General features: G+C 57.2%; 2 protein-coding genes across 2 annotated transcripts in view; both read right to left on the bottom strand.

Moving 5' to 3' along the window:
* The window catches only part of DNAJC6 (DnaJ heat shock protein family (Hsp40) member C6), a 41281-nt gene extending 39017 nt beyond the window's left edge, over positions 1-2264 (bottom strand). Inside the window, exon 1 of the mRNA XM_048313057.1 lies at positions 2142-2264. Coding sequence (XP_048169014.1) covers positions 2142-2238 — 97 coding nt within the window. The 5' untranslated portion in view covers positions 2239-2264. The remainder of the gene's footprint in view (positions 1-2141) is intronic.
* Positions 2265-3942: 1678 nt separating this feature from the next.
* Positions 3943-15862, bottom strand: AK4 (adenylate kinase 4). Its single transcript, XM_048313058.1, has 5 exons — positions 15645-15862; positions 9414-9533; positions 8047-8219; positions 7677-7795; positions 3943-6431 (listed from the first exon to the last, which is right to left on the bottom strand). Exons 1-5 carry the CDS (start codon positions 15787-15789, stop codon positions 6317-6319), a joined length of 672 nt encoding a protein of 223 aa, XP_048169015.1. The 5' UTR covers positions 15790-15862; the 3' UTR covers positions 3943-6316.
* Between the last annotated feature and the right edge of the window lie 647 nt (positions 15863-16509).

Raw genomic sequence — 16509 nt, 5'->3', positions numbered from 1 at the left:
CTCATAAAATACTTTTATAGTTCAGCATCATAATATTTAAAATTATAATAAAATACTAAACCTCTTGTAAAAAATTAACATCCTAGAAATATTAGTGGGAAACATTAATTATTTATCATTGCATATAAATAATAAACTCCTATTTATGGCATTTTAATTGGAGAGGGTCCCATGGCTGCTTTAGGCACCCCTGAAGAAGCCTCTATAATCCAATTTTTATGGGAATTACAGTATCTCTGCCTGCTACATCCACAGAATTCTGGATTTTCCAGACCGTGTTCCCAAAAATCTGAGAGCTGTGGGACCCCATGAGCAGCTCTAGTGGTTTCCAGCATCTCCTGATCTCTGGAGCATCCCCACATCTCTGGAGCTCTGGCAGAGCTGGATTAATGGTTGGATTTGATGATCTCAGAGGGCTTTTCCCACCTGAATGATTCCGGGATTCTGGGAGAGGAGCAGCCACCCCTTTGGGTCTGGATGCTCGCCATGGATGGGTTGCATCCTTTGCCACATCCCTCTTGTGCTGACAGCCCAAATTCCCTTCCCAAGGGGAATTCCAGCCCCCTGAGCAGAGCTGGGGACGTGGTAAATCCCAACCCCACAGGGCTGAGCCCCAGCATCCCAATTCCCCTCCCAAAACCTGGGTGACACCTCTGGCTACCAACCTCTCCACCCTACAATCCACCAACTCTCTTTCCCACGCACCCCCAGGGCTTCCACCATCTTTTTCCAGCAAAGCAGGAGGGATTTGAGCAAATCCTGCCCCAAACTTGCAGCTCTGAGGGCGGGCGGGCGCCGGGTGCGGCGGGAGGCCCCGGGATTAGGCTGCAGCGGGGATTAGTTGGGTCAGCAATTAAACATTGGCGCTCACGCTGCCGGCAAGAACCCGGCTCAAGGACAAACCCGGTGCCTCCTTAAGGGCTGCAGCCACTCCAGAATGCTGCATCCCTCAGCTGGAGCGTTCCTGGGATCACAAACAAGGCGGCTGTGGCACGGCTGGCTAAATTTAGAGGCACCGGGGTTGCCGTCACGCCGCCTGTGCCGCCGGAATCGCTCCGTGCGTTGCTTTTATGGGATTTATTTTTTATTTTCTCCTCGGGGAAGGCTATGACTAAGAGAAATCCACAGTTGGAGGGATAGCAGAAGATGGAGGCCGTGGTCCAACTGCAGAAGGAGAATAAAGTCGCGAGTTTGCAGACCTGAGGGTCTGCCCAAAATGTTCCTCACCCTCCTCCTCCTCCTCTTTTTCCCTCTCCTCCTCCTCCTCCTCCTCTCCCTGGCAGTATCCAAAACAGGACCGTGGCAATGACAGGCACAAATCCAGCAGCCAGACAGGGAATATGGGCTGGATTCCAGCCGTGGGGATGCCGGGGGGGATAAACACCTACCTGGAGCCGTGGGGAGCAGGAGGCTCCGCCGCCCGCCCCGGCCCCGCCGTCCCCTCCCGGAGCGCCCGCCCGGGGCCGCCTCAGCAGCGCCGAAGCCGAGGCAGCGATGTCTGCATTTACCTACGGATTTTAGCTCTTTTTTGGCCCGAAGTAGGATTTTTAAAGCTCTGTGCTTGCCTCGGCATAACAGAGCGCGGGGGGGGGGGGGGGGGTTGAAGGTCAGCTTCCCGGTGGATTGGCAGGGAAAGGCTGGGATCAGCATTGGATGGCAGCGTTCGTGTGCTGACATCTCCACCAATCCCCCTCCTGCAGGAGGTCCAGCTCCGGCCACAGAGAACCTACACTTATTATTTTAGCCTGGAAATCCCCTTCTTTCCATTCGATATGCCCGCAGAGCTCCCAGACAGCCCTAGAAGCACGAGCCGCTATTTTGGGGTGCAAGAAGAGGTGTCCGTGTCCCTACCGGGAACCGCGGAGCCCGCGCAGCCCGGGGTTATCCAACACTCCATGCTCAGGTGTACATTCCCAAATCCCAGCAGCTCGCCTTCCCTGCCCGGCCGAGCTGTTTCGGGTGCAATCCCTTCTCTCAGCCCTATTACATAACCGGCTGGAAAGCAGGGAATTCGCTTTATCCCGGCATGCGAGCGTGCCTTCCCCAATTACTCAGCACAAACGGGCCGTAAACAACATCCCCGAATTCGCTCGCGCTCCCTCTCGCCGCCTTTCCGTGGGCTCCGGGGAGCTTTTCCTTACCTTGCTGCTCGGCGCCGTGCATCCTGCGGCTGCCGGGGGCTGCGGGGAGCGCTGCCGAGCGCGGCCGTGTCCCGCACGCCGCTTCTCCGCCCGGCATCGGCGGCGGGGCCGGCTCCCGGCCCGGCTGGGGCGCTGCTGCCGCCGCTGCCTGGGAACTGCGTGCCGCTCCCGGGTTATTTTTGGGATTACAGAGACTCAGGGAAGGATGGGGATGGAGGCAGACATATCACATCGTCTAAAATGCGGCCTGGAGTGGGATCTGGAGTCTGCAGCGCAAACCTCAGCAGGGCGGTTTTTTTTAATTTCCCTCGAGTTTTTTTCTTTCCCTTGATTTTCTTTCTTTCCCTTTCCCTTGTTTTGTTTTTTTCCTTTCCCTTGTTTGTTTTTTTTTTTTCTTTCGCTTGTTTGGTTTTTTTTTTCCCCTTTCCTTGATTTTTTTTCTCCTGGAGAATGCTAAATGCTGCTGGATGAACTCAGCAGGGATATGACATGTCCAAGCTTTTGCAGCCCCGGGAATGGGGCTGATCCAGGCACACCTGGGGCACTTCCCTGGGTACCAAGCAGACAAGCACTTAGTGATGCTGTAAACACATGATTGGAATCATGGAATCATTGAGGCTGGAAAAGCCCTCTCACATCATGCAGTCCAGCCATGCCCAGCACTGCCAAGGCCACCACTGCCCCATGTCCCCAAGTGCCACATCCACAGGGCTTTGAAACCCCTCCAGAGATGGGGACTCACCCCTGCCCTGGGCAGCTGTGCCAGGGCTGGACCACCCTTTCCAGGAAGGAATTTTCCCCAATATCCAATCTAAACCTCTCCTGGTGCAACCTGAGGCCGTTTCCCTTTCCTTGCCGTTCCAGCACGGGCTGAGGTCAGGCTGTAGGATGGGGACGTGTCCCCTGTGCCCTCCCAGCTCCCCCGACAGCACTGGGGAGAATCCAAGGCTTTGATCCCAGCTGGATTTTGGCTCATATTCCTCTGCTTTTTGACCTCCTAACTTTTGTTTTCAGGCTGAGTTCATTTTCTAGCTTGCGTAGATATTTTTCCTCCTTGGATTTCTCTGCCGCTGCCCTCGGAGCTGCCCGCAGGCAACACATCCCTGCTCCGCCTCCGGATTGTCACGACCCCAAACCGCGACATCCCCCCCCACCAGCTGGGGCTCTCCCACTTCCCAGGCAGCAGCTTCCCTGCTTATCACCCTGTTTTCCCACTCTCTTAATCATTCCTGAGGCTCTGCTCACTCCAAACAGGGAGTGCCCGGAGCTGCTGTTCGGGAGTGAAAGCGAAAAGCAGACTGGTGGCACTGGGAGGAGGCACTGCAGCTCCGGGGAGTTTAATTCCCAATTCCAGCCACGCGAGATGGATTACCCGGGGTACAAGACACAGCCAGAGCCTCCCTGTCCTAATGCTCCCCGGGGCTTTTACCAGGGAGAAGTTAGAAAGGAAATTAAAACCACTTTATGTGCGATGGGAGGGGGGGGGTGGAATGAGATGGGCTGTCCCAGCCCAAACCAGTCCGGGATTCTGGGATTCTGTGGTAAGGGTGGGAGGGCAGGAGCAAATGAATTCATCCAAACTGGCTTTTTAACCAATATTTTGGATTATCTCAAGTAAAGGACCCAAAGAGCTGCATTGTGTCCAAGCCCAAAACCCGAGGGGTTTTCCATGTTCAAGCAGGGATGCTCTGATTCCTCTTCTTCCCCTCTCCTCCTCCTCCTCAGCTCCTACAAAGAAACTCCAGGTCAACACTGCCCCGCTGCCTTGGCAAGGTGGAACTCACACAGACTCTGCCAGGGATCAGCAGGAGAAAAATCTTTATTTACATCTTGAGAGCAGTAACACAGCTGCAGCGATTCACCGGGAGGAAACTCCGGGAAAAAACTCCGGGAAGAAAACTCGGCGTGACATTCCAGGGCGGAGAGCCTCCTCCCTCCACACAGTATCTTGGGTCAGTACAAAATTGCTGTGGCTTTAGAAAAGGTTTGGGATTCACAGTAAAATACCAAAGGGGAGCACGGCAGGGGGACAGCGAGGGACAGGGCCCCATCCCTGCTGGAATTTGGTCTCGGCAAATGCAACGAGTCTGGAAGAAAAATCCATCCTGAGGGCTGGATGCATGCACAGCCACGGGATTGTACATCTAATATAGGGCTCAAAGCCTGGAAAAGGCATCTGCAGACCCTGTCCTGCCTCCGGGCTGCATGGAAATCTCTCTTCAGGAGGAATTTTGCAGGAGGGAAGGACGGGACATGAGGACAGGGCAAGGCAAAGCAGGGAGCAGCCCCTCTGCCCAGCACTCAGCTGCTCTTTTAGCCTAAAAAAACCCCAAAATCTCCTCCCCTCCTGTCCCAAGCTGTTCCAAAGAAAGCAGCACAAAGGTTTTGGCTATTTGTGGATTTGTGTCTAAAACCAGCCCAGACCTTCATCCCAGGGTCATGGGAAAATCCCAAATCTTTCTGAAATAGGATTTCACTGCTGGCTGGAAGATTTGCAGCCTCCCAGCACGGGGGCATGGAAAGGCCTCCTGGGGCAGCAGTGAGACCTGGCAATCCCTTTGCTCCCTCCTGGAAAATTCCCACTCAGAGCGGTGTGGGAGCACTCTGGCTTCTCCCCCAGCAGGGGAGGAGCAGGTGGGATGTGGGCAGTGATCCTGCTCTGGCTCCATTTGGGAGAGCACCTGGATGAAGCAAATGTTGGGGGATCCTTGGTCAGCACGAGGATGCTCAGCTGGGATAAATAAAAAAATCCAGGCAGGTGCCAAAGTTTCGCACAAGGAAAAAATCCCTAAAAATTCTGGTCATTCCCCTTTCCCTGCTGTGGGCCCCTCTCCAAGCACAAATAAACCCAGGGACATCCAGCAGCAGGAAGGTGCCCAGGCTGCTCTGATGAATCCGAGAGGTGCCAGGCAGTGCCAGGTTCCTGCCCTCCCGTGAGCCCCCCTGGCAGAAGCAGCATTCCCTGCGGATCCAGCAGCTCCATGCACAATTCCCAAAAGGCAATCCTAAAATGCAGCACTTCTTGTTTTTAAACCTTTACAAATATGCATCCTGCTTTTATTCTTCCTTAAATATATAGTTTATAAAATAAGGCAACTTGAGGAGACGAGGAGAACGTCCCCATTGCTCGGATACTGCGTCCTACAGAAAGAGGGTGACAGCACTTCCAGTTGAGAAAAGCCTGGCCCCAACACAATCCAAGGATGCTGTAAATCATGGGAAAACACCTGGGCATGGCCCTGGATGCATCCCAAGGAAGGAAAGATCTCTGGGATTTCATGGGGAGGGAGTCACTTTGCTGGGGAACACAGCAGGAGCAGCTGAAGGGACCCCTGGCCAGGGGACCTCGGGGACAAAGGCAGCACAGAAGGTGGAACGAGCTGATTGCTCCCCAAAACTGAAGCACACGTGGAGATAAATCTTTGGGAGAAACTCTTAGGACATCACTATCTTGTCATATTAAAAGCTATAAACCAGGAAAGCACAAAGGAGTGCAACTCATCCCCAGCTCAGATCCTGCTCATCCTCACAGCATTCCATAAAAACTTGTACAGCAGCTTTTTAACAGGGAATTCAGCTCTCCCTATGGAAGGAGTACAAGGGAGTGTTTCACCCCCAATGTTTTCCCTCTTTCACGTGCATTAACACTGGGAATGTGATCCTCATGTCTCTCAGCTTTGTGGTACACACATTTCCCACGTTGCTCCCAAAATTCCCGCTGGGCTAAGTGTTGCTTTCTAGAGCTTTATTCCTCTGAGAAATCCATTTAATAGAAAATAATTTATAGAAAAAACCCTCAGCCTAGAGAGTCCTCAGCAGTAAACGGTCCTGTGGAGCAACAGGATGGCACATGTAGGCTCAGACAGGGATTGGGGGCTGGAAAGGGATGGCAAGGACACCATGGCAAAGCTGTGTAAACCTGGAATGACCATTGCCCTGGTCAGCATCACCAATCCAGGATGGACCACGGGCAGGAAAACTCCATAGCCCCAAAAGAGGGAAAAAGCCCCTTATTCCAGCAGGCTTGACCTTCTAAACAAAGATCTGATCCTGGCTCTAACTGGTATCCGCCAATGTCACCCAGTTTGTGATCACCAAACCCCAGCACAGCCCTGGCACTGCACTGGGAACCAAATCCACGATGGAATGAAATCCTGGTCCTTGGCACGAGCTGTTTAGTGCTCCTCCTCCGAGAGAATGGGTGGGATCTTGCTGGACAGCAGGGTGTACACGTAGGGCCAGATCTTGTTGGTCTCTGTGCCAGAGAAGGAGTGAAGGATGCCCCTGCTCCTGGAAAAAAGGTGGGAGAAGTCAGGACCAGCCCATCCCGAGGACAGTGATGTCCACAGGCAGCTTGGACGGGGCTTGGAGCAGCCTGGGACAGTGGAAGGTGTCCCTGCTCATGACAGGGGGTGGAATGGGATGGGATTTAAGGTCACTTCCAAGCCAAACCATTCCGGGAGTCTGTGATCCTCCCCCTTCCCCTGCAAGGGCAATTTTGGCCCCCCATGTGCTTAAAAACACTCCCGGGCTTCTACGCCCTTTGAGCAGGGGATTTGCCACCCTACAGCAATCCATCATTCCCAAACTGGCCAGAGGACAACAGCCCCACAGTGCAGGGAACAACAGCCCCATGGTGCAGGGAACAACAACCCCACAGTGCAGGGAACAACAGCCCCACAGTGCAGGGAACAACAGCCCCACGGTGCAGGGAACAACAGCCCCACGGTGCAGGGGACAACAGCCCCATGGTGCAGGGAAAAACAGCCCCACAGTGCAGGGAACAACAGCCTCATGGTGCAGGGAACAACAGCCCCACAGTGCAGGGGACAACAGCCCCACGGTGCAGGGAACAACAGCCCCACGGTGCAGGGAACAACAGCCCCACAGTGCAGGGAACAACAGCCCCATGGTGCAGGGAACAACAGCCCCACGGTGCAGGGAACAACAGCCCCACAGTGCAGGGAACAACAACCCCACAGTGCAGGGGACAACAGCCCCACAGTGCAGGGAACAACAGCCCCACGGTGCAGGGAACAACAGCCCCATGGTGCAGGGAACAGCCCCACAGTGCAGGAGACAACAGCCCCACAGTACAGGAGACAACAGCCCCATGGTGCAGGAGACAACAGCCCCACAAGGGGAACCAGCCCTGGAACCCCGCTGTGCTCCCAGCAGATCCATCTGAGCCAGCACCAGGGTCTCTCCCTTCTCCTGCCCTCTTGCCAATCTCCCCATGCTTCAACCAAACCCCTTGGGGCCCTGGATGGATTTTTCATGGCATGGACCACCCTGGATCTGGGACAAAATACCCCTCCCATTTGTGGAGCCCAGCAAGACAAACAGGAGCTGGGAATTTCTTTGGATCATCCTCAGGCCTCCAAGGGAGGCCTCGTCCAGGGCCAGAGCTTGGTCCCTAAGATCTGCCAGGGGCTGTGCCAGGGCTCTTTGCGATGTTGGGGTGTGAGCATGGGACAAGCAGCCCTGGTGCCCTTCTGACAGCCCTGCTGAGGTTTCTCCCCGTGCCCAGCTCACTTGTACAGCTCTATCACCGGCTTGGCAGCATCTTTGTACTTCCTGAGCCGCGCAGCCACAGCCTCGGGCCTGTCGTCCTCGCGCTGCACCAGCGGCTCTCCCGTCAGGTCATCGACGCCCTGAGGGGACACAAAGCCACACAGGGACATCACTGACCCCATCACCCACCCTGCAGCTGCCAAGTGCCTTGCCCTGCATGCAGAAATCCCGTTTTCCTGGTGAACATTTAGCACAGTTCCTTACGGTGCTCAGAGCTTCTACCCAGGGTCGCTCCCCCGATGCCTCCTCAGGATCCCAGCTCCTGCGGAGAGCGGCTTCTCCCAGCTTTTCCTTCTGTGGATGGCTCCTAGGAGGCTCCAGGGGCTCTTACCTGGGTGTGGGGAGGGTTGAAGTCCATGTTGTAGACCCTGCCACTGGCTGGGTGCACCCAGCGGGCGCTCAGGCGATCCTTCAGCGTCTCGAAGGGGATGTTCAGGCTGATCACCAGGTCCAGCTCACAGATCCCATCCAGAGCCTTGGCTTGTCCCAGCGTCCGAGGGAAACCTGGGCAGGCAGCAGGACAGAAATTGGACTGAGAGGCTGGAAAGCAGCAAGGATGGAGCCAGACTCATCCGTCAGGCAGCTCCAGAGCTGCAGTCCCAGCCCCGCTGCGGCACAAGTGGTGTGAAAGGCAGACTCCACCATATGGCTCCGAGAAAAAATAGCTCCCACAGCACCAGCTCCCTAAATGTGACACCCAGGGCTCAGGTTTGCCTCAAAGAGGTGGCTGCTGTCCCTGCACGGGGGCTGGGGGCACGCAGGAGGACACAGGCAGCGGCAGAACAGGGATAAATGCTGGAATGACAAGGGAAAACGTGAAGGGAACAGAGTGCTGAGCACAGACTGGGGACAAGCTGCTGGTTTATGTGGAGGGCATCAAGGATACTGCAGTAAAATGGTCCTGTGCTCCTTGGAAAAGCCAGTGAGCAGCTGGAGCAGAGAATCACAGATCCCAGATTGTTTTGATTGGAAGGGACCTTAAAGACCTCAATAGAGCCCACAAGAAAGATGGAGAGAGACCTTATACAAGGACCTGGAGGGACAGGACCCAGGGAATGGCTTCCCAGTGCCAGAGGGCAGGGATGGATGGGATATTGGGCAGGAATTGTTCCCTGGGAGGGTGGGCAGGCCCTGGCACAGGGTGCCCAGAGCAGCTGTGGCTGCCCCTGGATCCCTGGCAGTGCCCAAGGCCAGGCTGGACACTGGGGCTGGGAGCAGCCTGGGACAGTGGAAACTGTCCCTGCCATGGCAGGGGTGGCACTGGATGAGTTTTAGGGTCCCTCCCAACCCAAGCCACTCTGGGATTCTTTGATCCCCGTTCCAGCCCTGCTGCCATGGCCAGGCACCCCAGGCTGTGCTGTTTGCTCTCAGCATCTCCTCTCCCTCCAGCTCAGGTGGCTTTTGGGCTGGGATGGAGGAGCTGCTTCACACACGCACAGAGGTGGTGGAAGGTTTTTCCTGGCGTGTCCCCAGCCCTGCTGTGCTTCATGGAACACCCACCTCCTCTCCCTGCCCTTCCCTTTCCTGGCCACGTGCTCAGCTGGACATGCACACGCTGAGGGCTCCAGGAAGACATCCCTGCCTCTCCTCCCACCTCCAGCAATAGCACCTCCTGGCTTTTCTCTCTCCTGGGACTGCCAAACCATTGGGAGCAAAGGAACGTTCCCAAGGGGGCTGGGATTTCCCCTCTGGACTCACCGTCGAGCAGCCAGTGCTGCTCCCGCCGCTTCTCCAGCTCTGCCATCATCACGCGCGTGATGACGTGGTCGGGCACCAGGAGGCCTCTCTCGAGGTACTGCTTTGCCAGGACTCCAGCTTCTGCTCAGGGTAAGAGAGAAAAACCCAAAAGCAATAGATGAGGAAAAAAAGAAATCATGACATTTCCACTTAAAAAATATCACTCCCCCTCAAGTTCTGCCTGGCTTTCCAAGAGATTTCTGGCAGTGTCGCTCTGCTGGTGATGGAAAGGCCACAAGGTCCTTTTGGAGCTGGAGGAATGGGAATTCCTGAGATACCTGAGAGCAGGAACATGCTGGAGCTCAGCCAAGCCCTCAGCTGATGGAGAGAGAAGAACTGGATGTGCTCCTTTGGTTCGGGAGCTCTTTGGTTCAGGAGATGGCTCCGATGTGGTCACAGGTGACCCTGGCACAGGTAAGGACTGTCCCAAACACACCGAGCCTGCTTCCCATCCCCAGGCTTAAAGATTGCAGAGTCTCCACTTAAGAAAAGCTCAGATAAGAAAATGATTCCCAAGATCAAATCCTTAAGAACATAACTGTGGTAAGTGCACGTTCCTGGGCTCCTGCCTGGCTCTCCCACATCCCTCAGCTGCTTCTGGAAGCTGGAGAGGGGCTTTGCACCAGGGATGGAAAGACAGGACACAGGGAACAGCTTCCCACTGCCCAGGGCAGGGTTATTTGGGATATTGGGAAGGAATTCCTCCCTGTGAGGGAGGTGAGGCCCTGGCACAGGGTGCCCAGAGCAGCTGGGGCTGCCCCTGGATCCCTGGCAGTGCCCAAGGCCAGGCTGGACATTGGGGCTGGGAGCAGCCTGGACAGTGGAAGGTGTCCCTGCCCATGGCAGGGGTGGAATGGGCTGAGCTTTAAGGTCCTTTCCCACCTAAAGCATTCCATGATTGGAAGTTTGCTGTGATTTTCTTTCAGCCCCTCAGAAACACAAAGAAACCATTTGGAAAATGCAAATATTCTTTGTCCCTGTGTGTGACAAGTCCTGCTCCCGCCCCAAGGAGAGCTCCAGCCCCTTTCCTCTGGGAGCAGGACCCCATGGACACCTCCTCTGCTGTCTTCCCATAGCAGCTGCAGTAGCACTTGTCACCAGAAATGAACAATTTCATGATCTATTTTTTGCACCGTTTGTGGTGAGGAGAGCACATTTCAGCCCTCTCCAAGCGTGAGTCCTCTCTAAAAATAATCCCCAGGATCCTGCATTTGGAGGAGGCTCCGTCTCTCCAGGCTGCAGCGAGATGTCAGAGCGGGCAGCACGTGCACCTGGCTGGGGATGGATTCCTCAGCTGCAGGAGGGGTTTTTGCAAGATACACAATTCTTGGAGAGCGTTCATCTGATGATCTAAGGGGAAACCAGCCTGAACAGATCCTCCTGGGATCTGTTGTGGGGATGGGGCCTGCCTGGGAAACCGGGCAGGTGGGGCTCCCAGACAAGCCACGCTCCCAGGTTTAATCCAGAATCCAAAGAATCTGCTTGGAAAAGGCACAGATTTTTCCCCGCTGTGTGTGACGAGTCCTTCTCCCGGCACCAGAAGAGAGGTCCAGCCTCCTTCTGCTTGGACCAGGGCCAGGAGTACAGAATGTTGGGATCCAGCATCCAACCTGCCTGGGAGCGGGGCAGCGCTGACTCACGGCCCGCGGGGCTGAGTCACCGCAGGCACCGGCACCGCATCCCGCTGCCTCCGATCCTGGCAGGAATTCCAGCTGGCCCCGCGGGGAGCGAGCAGAAAACACCTTTTCTCAATGACAAGTTCTCTGTCACTGCCCAGACGTCACCAGCGGCGCTGCCGGCAGCATTCCTGCCGGGGAAAGCGAAGGGCACCGATGGAAAAAACACCCTGTGGATTATGCAACCGGCACGGAGCCCTCGAGGGCATCGACGCTATAAAAACATGGTTTTTGTATTTTTTGGTATTTATTCACATGGCCTGCACGGTGCCAGAGGCTCCCAGGGAATGAGCTCGCTGGCAGGGCTGGGCTGCTCCCAGGAACAGCCGGAGGCCGCAGAGCCGGGAGCTGCTGGGCAAGGTCCGGCTGTCACCTGAGGAGGGATGGACATCCCAGGAGCTGGGAGCTGCCACAGAAGGTCCAGCTGTCACCTGAGGAGGGATGGACATCCCAGGAGTCTGGAGCTGCCACACAAGGTCTGGCTGTCACTCCAAGGAGAGATGGACATCCCAGGAGCTGGGAGCTGTCACGGAAGGTCCGGCTGTCACCTGAGGACAGATGGCCATCCCAGGGACCAGCTGTGGCTCAGCAGGGCTGCTGGAGCCTGGCCTGGAGCTGCAAGCCAGAAATACCCCGAGCCACAGTTGGGGCTGGGAACACAGTCTGGGAACAGGGCAGAGCCCCACAGCCCCCCAGCCCAGAGGCTGCAGCTTTCCCATGCCCCCAGGACAGATGGACAGCTCTCCCCTGCTCCACCACGGACAATTCCTGCTGCTCCTCTGTCTCCTCTGTGTGTGGGGGACACAGCAGCTTGGGGCCATGGAATGCAGCACCACAGGAGGCCACACACCAGCACGGTGCTGACTGCTCCCAGACAGCTCCTGGAGCTTCTCCCTCCTCCAAAGCACTGCCACATCTCCTCTCTCCAAGGAGGAATGGGCATGGATTTACAGGAAGCACCTGCAAAGCTCTCCAGAGCCCCAGCAGCCAGGATGTGCTGGAGAGCATCATCCCAACCTCCCAGAAACCTTGGGGTTTCTTCCAGGCAGCTTTAACTCCAAATTTCACATTTGCTATCCCCTTCCCAGCCCCCAGCCCAGCCTGCCCCAGGTAAGACCCCCCTGGTGCAGCTCTCCCTGGCCTCATTCCAAAGGGGAGCAGGGTTTGGGGAGTCCCTCCACGAGGAGCTGGGGCTCACCCTACAGCACTAAACCCCCACTGCTGTGGCTGGGTCACAGAGGGGGTGCAGGCTTTACTCTGCAGTTACTCCAGGTAGCAAAGCACTCCTCAGAGTGCTGAGCTCAAACCCAGCCTTTCGACTCCTGCTTTAATCCCATTAATCTGATGACCGTGGGTTTAATCTGCCCTGTAACTCATGGGACTTCCAGCGCCCCAGCTTCCCCCACACGACCCTGATCTGTCCCTCCTTATCACAGCAGCACAGATCCAGCCCCGAGGGACGTGTCCCAGCCCCGAGGCCACCCAGCAGCCACCCAGGGCCAGGCAGGACAGGCTGGAGGAGAGGCTGTTCCCAAACACAGAGCCTGCACCACAACCCCAGACTTTCTCCCTATCCAAAACCTTTTCCTGGATTTTTTTTTCCTATTATTTAGGCTACAGCTACACGGTCTGGAGCTAATGGAGAGGAGAAACCCCGGCAGTGAACAGGGCACCAGTGCACCACCACAGTTAAGCCACAACAGGTGTCACCCCAGTTTTGGGACCTTTTTCCTGACACAGATGCTGCCTCCGGGGCCCTCGCTCCCACCCCGCCCTCAGCATCAGGACATCATTTTGAGGGGTTGGAGCCTGATGTGGCCCCAAATTCAGGCTTGCTGGATGGACAGTGGGGTCTGTCAGCAGGGACTGGGAGAGATCCCTGTGGTCGGAACACTGCTCCCACACACATGGATATGGCAGGGAAATGGAAATGTTGGCAAGCTGCATCTCTGGGCTCAGCTTTGGCCACAAACCAGGCCAGTGTGGACAGCAAAGACCACAATCCATGGGAAAGGTGGGGAGAAGGAGCGTGGGGCTGGGCTGTGCACACATCCCCCTGGGAATTTTGGTTTGTGCGTACTTTGGTGGATGCTCACAAAGGAAATCCATCACGAGGAGGGGACTGGAGCCGCTTCTGGCTCCAGCAGAGCACCTGAAAGGGAGCAGTGGGACAGACACAAGGCCCACAGACCCTCAGACCCTCAGCCAAGGCCAAGACAAGCAATTCAGTTGTTTTGCAAATGAACTGCAGCGTGCCGATAAGACCCTGGGATGCTGCCAACACCAGAGACAACCACCTGGGTTCTGGGGCAAGTGCTGGCCAAGGAAATGGCTCACCACCCTCCAGCACCCCTGCCTGGCACCAAAAACACGGCCTGTAACTTTTCCAAGATGCTACAAAGGCCTTTTCCCACAGCAGAGCAGCCACTTGCTGAGAGACACTAATTAGGAGACACATGGCTGGGGGCGGATGTACTTTGGGGCTGCTGGAGCACAGCTCGAAGCCCTTCAGCAGCAGCCATGCATTCAGCTGCTTCACCTGCCTCAGAAGTGACTCTCTGTTCCCTGAGACTGCCAACACCAGCTCCAGCAGCGGGCCTGGAACGCTCTCCATGCTGGGAGCTCAGCCTCCCTCCAGCAGCTGGAACCCTCCATGCCCCCGATCCCGAACCCTCAGCCACGGCCACTTCATGCCTGGCAGTGGCCAGCAGGAAAATCCCTGGAGCACTGACACCTCGGGCCAAGATCCCTGTAAAAACACCGGACTCACAGCTGCCTTTGGGATGATGAGTCTGTAATGACTCTGTTGGTTCTGCAGAGCCCCAGCTCCCCTGAAGCGCCAAGCTGGTGACGCAGCTGATAAACTTGGGAAGAGGAGCCACTTCCACCTCGTTTCCCTCGGAGCTGGCACACGGCAGCACAGTCATGTAACAGCTTGTCCAAAGCAAATAGCAAAAAAAAAAAAAAATAAATAAAACCAAATAACTGGAGCTCACTGAGAGCTGTAAGCAGAGGCTGAGTGAAAGGTGGGACCCGAATGCCACGCCAGATGAACCAAACCACGGCTGGTTTCCTTCTGAGTAATTTTCCCTGCATTTCTCCCTGTTGTTTCCATGTGAATGTACCCAAGACACCTTCAGCTAACTCTTTTTGCTCCTCCAGTGTCCCCAGAGGAGCTCTATGGCAAGAGCATGCTCCGAGATGTGAAGTTCAGGACAGTCAGTGGCTCAGAGCTTGGCTGTGGAAGTTGCCAGGTGGGCACAGTCTCCCTGTGCTGCCCCTCTCCACACGCTGCACCTCTGATCGCTTTTCAGCCCAGCTTTTTGTTCTCCAGCCAATGCCCTCATCGGGATTTTCCAAATTTTGAGCCTCCCTCCGAAGGAAATATTATTGTCCTTTTTATTTACAAAAGGAAATACGGATATTTTTACATGAGTGACCAGCGCAGGGCTGTGTGCAACGCCCTTGTTGGACTGTGCACCTCTCCAAAACTTTACCCTCCCTGTTTTTCCTTCCTGTTTTTGCCATCCTTCTAGAATAGAAATCACTTCTAAATCCTCTCTTGTTTTGCATCGACGCCGTTTCACCGTTCCCCTGCCCGGTGAGTCAGCTTCCCCCCCGGGTCGGTCTTTCACACATTAGCAGAGGAGAGAAGGAAGTGTCAGGAAAAGAAATACGCTGGGATTGCCCAATCCTGCCGAGCTGGGGCTCAGCACGGCTGCTCCCGAGCCTCGCCTGGACCAGGAGCCCCTCACCAGCCAAGGGGCACAGGCACAGCTCATCCCAGCTCCTATGGATTTGGATGTCGGACACGGGACAGGCGGCACTGCCCTGCCTGGGAGCTGCCAGCCCTAAAACCCGGGTCTCCAGGGGTGGCTGTGCGGGGTGGGTGCTGACACCCATCTCCTGCAACTCCCCGCTCCTGGCACCCGGCCAGAGCACCCGGTGACACGCACCGGTATTCCCGGCAGGTTTTCCCCGTGGACAAATGCCCTTTCCCAATGCATCCCTCCCGCCGCGGGTGTCGCGCGGGCACCGGCATTCCAGCCATCTGCCATCCATTCCCGGACACCACCTGGGGCAGGATGGAGTTATTAATAACAGCACATGCCCCGAGTCCCCGGGCACCGCCGGCCCTTCACCATCGCTGCGCGGCCAGGTGGGCTTTTCACACCGCCCTCTCCGGAGCCGTAATCACCCGGCACAGACAAAACTATCGCACACCCGTAGCACCCCACGGCATCAGATCCCGCTTTTCCCGAGCGGCTCCGTGAGCTCCGGCTGGAGGGAGCAGGCGATGAATGAGCCGTGCCAAATCCACGGAAAGAAAACAACCTGTGGTGTACCCGCGGTGGAGATGGATCCCCATCCATCCCCGTCTCCATCCCACCCTCATCTCCATCCCCACCCCTACTCGGGGCTCATCCCCAGCCCATCCCAGCGCTGCCCCGCCGGAGATGCGCGGGCAGGGACCCCCCGCTCCCGGTGCCGACGGGGCGGCCCCGCGGGCACTCACCGCCGCCGCCGCCGAGGCTCTCCCGCAGGAACTGCCCGCTGGAGAGGTGCTGGAGCCCGAAGCTGCGGGCGATCCTCTCGCACACCGTGCCCTTGCCCGAGCCGGGGGGGCCGAGCACCACGGCGCGCAGCAGCTTGGAGGCCATGGCCGGCTGCCGGCGCCGGAGCGCTGCGGGGCAGGACACGCGTCAGCCGCCCCGGCCGCGCTCCCCCCGCACCGCCCGGACACATCAGCAGGGCGGGGGGACCCCGCGGCCGCTCCCCCCGCCCGCCCCCTCGGGCCGCGGCACCCTGGGATTTGTAGTCCCGGAGCCGCCCGCCCATCCCCCGGCCCGACGGGGCCCCCGCGGTCCCGCACATGCCGGTCCGGCACATCCCGGTTCAGGCCATCCCGCTCCGGCACATCCCGGCTCGGCGCACCTCGGCCCGGAGCATCCCGGCTGGCCGGAGCCGCGCTGCCCATGGAAGCGGCTCCCGGGGCACGTCCCGCACGCCCGTCACGGCCGTGCCCGCTGGGAGCCGGGGGGGACCCACGGGGGACCGCGACCACCGCGGCTGCAGCCTGCGGGTACAACCTGTGGGTGCCCCGCCTGCGAACAGCCGGAAAACAGCTGTGGGCGTGCAACCTGTGAATGCACAGCTGGAAAACTACAGCCCGGGGAGCTACAACCTGTGGATGCACAGGCGGCGCGCACACACAGCCTGGAGATGGTGCACAGCCTGTGAACAGGCTGGGAGAGCAGCGTGCAAGAGCAGCCTGTCCCCGTACAGCCTGGCACACACAGCCTGGCACACACAGCCCGCCGTGCCCAGGGGCTGCTCAGCGCTGGTGACACCGTGGGGATGCCCGTGTCACTCCGTCTGTG

The sequence above is a fragment of the Corvus hawaiiensis genome, chromosome 9 (genome assembly GCF_020740725.1).
Source record: "Corvus hawaiiensis isolate bCorHaw1 chromosome 9, bCorHaw1.pri.cur, whole genome shotgun sequence".
Classification (NCBI taxonomy): domain Eukaryota; kingdom Metazoa; phylum Chordata; class Aves; order Passeriformes; family Corvidae; genus Corvus; species Corvus hawaiiensis.
Note: the sequence above shows the minus strand (reverse complement) of the source record. Positions and strands in the feature narration are given on the sequence as shown.